This window comes from Propithecus coquereli, unplaced genomic scaffold (assembly GCF_000956105.1).
Source record: "Propithecus coquereli isolate 6110/MARCELLA unplaced genomic scaffold, Pcoq_1.0 Scaffold27, whole genome shotgun sequence".
Classification (NCBI taxonomy): domain Eukaryota; kingdom Metazoa; phylum Chordata; class Mammalia; order Primates; family Indriidae; genus Propithecus; species Propithecus coquereli.
In genome coordinates, this window is record NW_012148285.1 from 14,777,314 (window position 1) to 14,784,907 (window position 7,594).

Sequence of the window (7,594 nt, forward strand, 5' to 3'; positions counted from 1 at the left end):
CAGACACCTCCAGGACAGAGAGGGCAGCGTGGGACTGGCCGCTTACGCAGCCTGGGTGGCACTAGGGCAATTCTGGCAGGGCTGGCTCTTGAGCCGAGTCTTGGAGGATAAAGGAGGTGGGGGGCACCCGGGACCCAGGGGCGCGTGCAGAGGCTGGCCAAGGCTGGAGGTGGCAGGAGAAGGCTCCTGGTCTCAGTGCACTGCCCTGGGCTTCCACCTCATGCCTTCACCCTCCTCCCCAGGCTGAGCAGCTCAACAACGAGCTGGCCACGGAGCGCAGCGCAGCGCAGAAGAACGAGAGCGCCAGGCAGCAGCTCGAGCGGCAGAACAAGGAGCTCCGGAGCAAGCTCCAGGAGATGGAGGGGGCGGTCAGGTCCAAGTTCAAGTCCACCATCGCGTCTCTGGAGGCCAAGATCGCCCAGCTAGAGGAGCAGGTTGAGCAGGAGGCCAGGTACGCAAGACTGGAGTTCCAGTCCCCGCTTGCTTGTTGGTGACCAGCAGTGAGACATTAGGGATGTCAGAGGAAAACAAGCTCAGTGGTGCCCACACTGAGGTGTGCTGTGAGAACTGGATGAGAACACAACACAGTGCTGTGCCAGGGCCTGGCCTAAGCAAGCACTGAAAATGTGAGCTGCTGTTAGCGTCGCAACAGTCCCTGCCATCAGCCGGCCTTCCCCACCCTCGGTCTGCAGGGGCACCATGCTAGCAGATACACCAGCAGTCCGACCATCGCCCCGCACGCACGGGAAGGCGTCTCACCTTAATCAGGAGTCACTGAGGCATAAGTCACAGCGTATCTGTGACCGCTGGATTTCAAGGATTCTGACCCATTCGTTTCTTTGGTTGTCGTTTTATTGATAATTCACATACCCTGTAACTCACCCATTTAAAGTATACAATTCAATGGCTTTCAGTATATTTACAGATATATAAAATGATCACCACTGTCGATTCGAGAACACTTTCATCCCTTCAAAAAGAAACCCCAAACCCTTTAGCCAACCCCCTCAACCCCCCGAGGCACTGGCAAACTGCCTCTCTGGATTTGCCTGTTCTGGACGTTTGGTACAAATGGAATTGCACGACGGGGCCTGGGTGTCCGTCTGTCACTGAGCACATTTTCACTATGTCACGGCGCAACACTAGCACTTTATTCCTTCCCATGGCCCAGTCCTATTCCACCGTCTGACTGATCCTCGGCCCGAGTCCTCATCTGGGGTTCAGGGAAGGTGCTCGCCGAGGGCGCCCACTGCATGGGGTGCCATCCCAATCTGAAACTGCCTGTTTTCCCCACTGTGCACAGAGAGAAACAGGCGGCCACCAAGTCGCTGAAGCAGAGGGACAAGAAGCTGAAGGAAGTCCTGCTGCAGGTGGAGGACGAGCGGAAGATGGCCGAGCAGTACAAGGAGCAGGTAGCCCCGGCTGCCCAGCCCCTCCCAGCGCCTGGCCCCCACAGGGCCTCGCCTGACCCCCTGCCCTCTTTGTGACAGGCAGAGAAAGGAAACGCCAGGGTCAAGCAGCTCAAGCGGCAGCTGGAGGAGGCAGAGGAGGAGTCCCAGCGCATCAACGCCAACCGCAGGAAGCTGCAGCGTGAGCTGGACGAGGCCACGGAGAGCAATGAGGCCATGGGCCGTGAGGTGAACGCGCTCAAGAGCAAGCTCAGGTGAGGCGCCCGTGGTCCAGGAGGGCCCCGACTCCCTGGCCGGAGGGGAGGCCTGGGGCTGGGGCTCCGGTCGGTTTGCGCTGCTCCCCGTGAGTCAATGAATCGAGCAGGAGGCTCCCTGTCCCCAAAGCCCTCACTTCCTTCCTCGGCTCCTTCCTGCTCTTCCTTCACGGCTGGGCTACTGCAGGACAGGCACCCGAGCTGGCCCAGATCAGGCGGGGGCCCTTACCTTCTGGTTTCTTGAACATCTCCTGTCCCGTCCTCCCAGGGAGGAGGAGACACCAGCCCACTCTCTCTGGAAATCATTTCTTCATTGCAAAATGCTCTCTTCTCCTTAACCTCTTTCCTGAACATTCTCTTTCTTTCTCGCATTCCTAACATTGTGGGCTGGGTCAGTCTTTGCCGTGGGGGCCGTCCCCTGCAGGACGTTTAGCCGCACCCCAGCCTCCGCCCACATTCAGTAGTATCCGCCGAAAACTGCAATGTGACCACCAAAACTGTCTCCAGATGTTGCTAGAAACCCCCTGGGCTAAGAACGCCTGCCCTTTCTGGAGCGGGGGCTGTGTTCTCTCCCCCCTCCTTGCACCTTGGGGGCTCCCTGGCTCCCCAGGGAGGCTTCCTCCGCCGTGCCCGCCTGCCTGCTTGCTCCCTGGAGGTCTGAGCTCCAGGCATCCTGTCTCCCACACCACTCTTCGCTCTTCTCTGTGATCTCAATAACCAGTGGGGGTCCAGCCTCTCAATTCCTTGGTCTTCTTGGTGATCTTGCCACTCCCATGGGCATGACCAGTGGCCCCACAGGGTCCCCACACCACTGACACGGTCCTCCTTTCCCAGCTCCAAGCCCAGGGCCGGCCACGCAGTCCCCCCTTTCATGTCTTCGTCGGTGCCCCACCTTGCTCTGCTGTGTTCCCTTGGTGAAAACACAACCCCAGAGGAACCCAACTCTCCACCTCTGCCGCAGCGCAACGCGCCTCCTGCGCTAGGAGCTGAGCCTGACCATGGAGCAGGCCTCGCAGTGCCGCCGGACCCCCCACGCCCCTCCCTCAGCTGCTCACTCTCAGCAGATGACCTTACTTCCCATGACCGCAAAGCAGGAACGATCACAAAACCGTGCACACGTTCCCGTGGCCCCTCTACCCACCCCCAGACCTGTACTCGTTTGACTCTTTCCCCATTTCTGTGCTTAGCTGTCCAGCACTGACTGAGGTCAGAGCCTCCATCAGACCCACACACACTCCAGAAATCCTGCCCTTCCTCCCTAGCAATGTTTTCTATCTTGTTTCATCAGCTGGGAAACCTCTAGTCCCGTTTCCCTGCTGCCCTTTACCACAAAACTCCATGAGAAAAGCTCCTGGAGGTCCCCCTGCCACTGTTCCCTGACGCCTGGCCGTGGTGACACCCGTGGCCAGCGCTCACTTCACTCAGCGTGGCCCATCACTCCTGCTCGACACGCTTTGGTCACTGGGCTAACCAGACACCCCCCGCCTGGATTCCCTCCCTCCCCTTCTGGCTGTCTTTCTCCATCTCCTGCTGGTTCCTCATCTCGAAACCTGCCTGCCGGTGGACCACCCCAGGGCGCTGTCTCGGTTCTCCTTTCATCGTTCTCTCCCTCCCCAGGTGATCTCAACCAGTCCCATGGCTTTAGAATTCCACCTGCAGCTAATGACTCTCAGTTCAGATCTCCAGCCCAAACTTCTCCCCAGAACCCCAGACCCAGTTCCCACCAGCACGTCTAATGCGCAGCTCACACCTCCCATGTTGCACCCTAAGCCCAGACGGAACCTCTTCACCCCCAAACTGGCTCTGCTCACAGTCCTCCCAGCTCGGCAGCTGGAATGATGGAGTTGCCACCAGCTCAGACCACAAACCTCGTGGTCATTCTTTGTTTCTCTCTCCCTTACACCCCACATCCTGTCTGTGGGCAAACCTGGTCTATGTTCGCCTAAGAATACCATCCAGCCAGAATCCAGCCACTTCCGGCCCCCTGGCCCCCCCGCTTCAAGCTGTTGCCTCTCACCTGGAGAAATGTCATAGTCTCCTCCTCATGGGTGTCCTCCTTCCACGCAGGCCCCTCGCAGTCTGTTCTCAACCATGCCTCTCCGAGTGGCTGGGCTGAGTAGTGGGGACACAGCCACCCTGCCTCTCTATCCTGGTGCTGTCCTTTCAGCACACACAGAACATCCCCTACTGGTTCTGCCCCAGACATCTGACCCTTCTTGGGTAGTGCAGGCCAGTATGGAACAAACCATTTTTGCCAGTCCCCAAATGAACACATACACAATGCAGGTGGAAGACCTGTCCTACCCCCCTGTCTTCTTTGAGTCTTCTAGGTGCACACACAAAAAAAATCGGGCACTAGAGTACCGAGGGAGGTTCGCAAGCCTAGCCAGCTCCTCAGCCAATAAGGGATTGCAAAGCAGGTTTCACACAGTTCATAAATCCGGCCCCATAAATCCCAACACAAGCCCTCTCTCAAGCCTGGCCCAGGCACCTGCCATCTGCCAGTCAGCTGAGGTGCAAAGGGCACCTGCCTCAACCTTCTTGCTAAAGGCACGAGAGCTAACAAAGACCACGTAATAGTAATATTGTTCCAACACTGACCTCTTGGACTAGGTTGTCAAATGCCTTGACCTTCCTGAACAGGTATGCAATGAAGAGGTTTATGGGTGGTTCTTAAAAGCAGCTCTGAAGGACAGAAGTTCTCCTTTAATTGAAAAGGCCGCTTGTCCTTGGGTGTGCCGGACTCGCCAAGAGCTCTTGCCTTCAGATGCTTCACGCCTCCAAGGCTGACTTGAAAGTGCCTTTAACGACTGAAGTGAAGCAAATGCCTTTAACAGTTAAAAACGTGCTTAATCAGGCTGCTGCCCGGTGCCGACAGTAACCCCCGGGGGTTCTCTCTCTCTGTTTCAGAGGGCCCCCCCCACAGGAAACTTCGCAATGACTCACCAGGTATCATGACTCCAGCTTTGCGGCTCCTGTGTCTTGCGCTCAGTTTCCGTTTCCTTTCTGCCCAGCACTCCCCTCCCCCCGTTTTTTAAGCCCTCAAAAATTTCCCTGAGCGTCCTATAAAACCTGAAGGCTTGGATCTCTTAGTTCAAAACTGCCTTTAATCAAAACCAAGATCAGGACGACGAGTAGACCTCATCACTTGACCCATTCTCCTTCCTGCCTTCTGGGCAGCGCATGTCACGGGGCACCCAACTCGTGCCTTTTGCACCGCGTCCTGACGAGATGTTAGAGGCTGTGTGTGTGTGTTGCTTGGATTTTTCTTACCCTGGTGCCAAGGGTCACTCTTACACTGTTAGGACACGTGGCAGTGCTGTCCTCCGTTGTCCAGTTAAGACACCCCACGGAGTGTGACACTTCCACCATCTGGGTACCTTCCTAGAGAAGGGACTCGGCTTCAATTTGGCTGGCCTGGGTCACAAACACGAAATAACAAAGCACAGGTTTTGGTAACTCGTCCTCCCACGATCAAGCTTCCACAACTTGTCTGCGAGAGAAATGAGCTCACGCTGCAACGTGTTACAAAGGCCGGGCTGCACATGGCTTGAGCGAGGTCTAGCTATTAACCACATCTTCAGTGCCGGACGCTGGACGCTGGCCACCGCAAAGCCAAGCGCGGTCCTGGCAGAGCCTTTTCTGGAGGCCTCATGGGAACGTACATGTTCAAGGACTGGGGAACGGACACCCGAGGAAGCACACGGGGCCCTTCCCAAGAGAAAGCAAAGACGCCTCTGCTTCTCTGGGATTTTGACAACTTTTCGTAGGTGATGTTTGGCAGCAGGGGCCTGATTGCCCTCTCACCCTGTGGAGAGGCCAGACAAGCCCTAGCTTGTGTCATCTTCACTTTTGGAGAATCTCAGCTTTGCTGTTGCTACCCAAATACTTAAAGCTGGGTGAGGTTTTGGCAAGAGCTTTCGTGCTGGTTTCATTGGGCAGCCGCCAAGTCTCTGGGACACTTTGAGTAGCTTTCCTGCCAACGCATTGGGATCACAGGATGAGCTGAATTCTAGGGCTGGCCGGAGTGTAGGACTCACCAGTCAGCAGGAAACCGAGTCCGTGTGAAGCAGCAGGGCCTCACACTCTTGTGTTGATTCCTGGAGCGCCAACGGTGCCTGGGATAAGTTCTCTGAGGCCATGAATAGAATCCAAATTCTCCAGGATCTGACCCTTTGAGGAAATCTTTAGAGGAGTCCCTTACTTCCTGTAACAGACATATTTGGGATCAACCTTCATCTAGGATTCAAAACCAGTTCCTTCAAGAAAGGCACCTGAGCCAAAAGAGACTGCCCCGTAGGATGGCAGCCCAGCAGGGGCCTGACAGTGACCCAGGGCACAATTTACTTCTTGGGTCAAGGGAGCCAACTGCTCCCTTCAATTTTGCTAGTTAGCGAACAGTGAGTGCTGGGAGCCCTGACCCACAGGTTAGCTACCGTTTCCCAGCCCTGGGCTGGCCCGGCAGGTTTCGAACCTGGCAGTGAAAGGGGAAGAAGAGAGCCGTGTCCGGGGACATGCAGGGAACAGCGCAAACTGCTCCTTTCACCCCAGACGTCTGACTCTTCTCTCTGACCCAAGTTCTTGGAAAACACAGTGCTAAAGAAGAAACTTTCAAAGGTCACTTCTAGAGAGACAGGCATGGAGAGAGAGTTCTCCAGTGGGGCTGGAAGCCTAGAAGCTTCCCACAGAAGTGAGGGAAGCTGGCCTAGCAGTGTTTAGCTGGGAGTGGCCACGGCTCTAAGTATTTATTCCTGATCGCTGTACCTCAGGAAGCCCCGTCTCCTCTACACCCGGGTGGGTTTTCCCAGTCTGGGTTTCTCCCACCCTCTGACCCCAAAAGGGCTCATGCTGGGGCTCCCCTTCTCAGCAATCACGCATCTCGGCCTTGTTTATGCCTCCAGTCTCACCTGAGTTGTTCCTTTCGACTCAAGCAGCAGTAACTGGGGTGAGCTCACCTTCGTGCCTGTCCATCCAGCCTGTGTGTGTGGAACAGGTCGCTTTTGTTTCAGACGTCTGCTTTCTTCTTAGACGTCCTCTGATCCATGTCAAACGGCCAGATGGCTGGAGCCCGACATGATTATTTGTTGTTGGTGCTGAAAATAGGTCAGCGTTTCTTCCAAACAGCAAAGGTCAGCTGCAGGTGCATCTGACTTTTCCCTCCTCCTGCTCACCTTCCCGACCCACCCAGTCTCGCTCCACGTGACCAGCCCTTCCTGTGAAATCAGGGTGGGCCTGAGTGGTAACTCAAAGGGGGCCTTGCGCAGGACCAGAGAAGAGAGGTGATGGGGGCAGTGGGGACAGAGAGGTGTCCTAGCGCTAGAGCTAAAATCCACTTTGGATTAACACGTATAATTTCCTTTTCTAACAAATATTCACTGAGCACCTATTTTATGCCATGCACGGCACGTACCGTGGTGAGCAAAAAGCAGACGAATCCCCGCCTGCGGGAACTCAGTCCAGGACGCTCCGCACCAGCACGGGGTGCCGTCTTGCCCGTTAACCAGGGAGCACCTTCCGTGTCCTTGACCTCTCTGGAGCTCAAGGCTGCCATTGTTCAAGTTCACCTTTTAATTTTAAAAACTTAAAACTCTCTGTTTCTTTTCTTTCTGAATGAGAGCAGGGAGATGTAGAAGGAGAACACAGTATGTTCTTTCTCCTTCACCTCTGCCCCACCAGGTGTGAATAAAAACACAGGGACACATAAGCTCCCACGTGCCTTTTTTTCTTCCCTATTAGAAATCAAAGACGGCACAATCCAGTGGGTCATCAAATGACCAAGCCAGACATGTTTAAAAACAGTCTTGCTTTGAAAAAAACCTTTCCCCCTATTTCAGCTGATTAAAAATGTAACCAACCATATACCTTAAAACTAGCCAGGATTTGTTGACCTCGACCTGAATATCTGCGTCTCGTTTGTAGTGTGTGTGTTTG

The 7,594-nt window shown here is 55.3% G+C and overlaps 1 protein-coding gene across 1 annotated transcript in view; it reads left to right on the forward strand.

Annotated features, from left to right (window-relative positions):
- Nucleotides 1–7,594, forward strand: part of LOC105813086 (myosin-11) — a 45,844-nt gene that overhangs the window by 37,161 nt on the left and 1,089 nt on the right. The window contains exons 31-34 of the mRNA XM_012647685.1: nt 243–451; nt 1,304–1,412; nt 1,491–1,663; nt 4,574–4,612. Of these exons, the coding sequence (XP_012503139.1) occupies nt 243–451; nt 1,304–1,412; nt 1,491–1,663; nt 4,574–4,604 (522 nt within the window). The 3' untranslated portion in view covers nt 4,605–4,612. The remainder of the gene's footprint in view (nt 1–242; nt 452–1,303; nt 1,413–1,490; nt 1,664–4,573; nt 4,613–7,594) is intronic.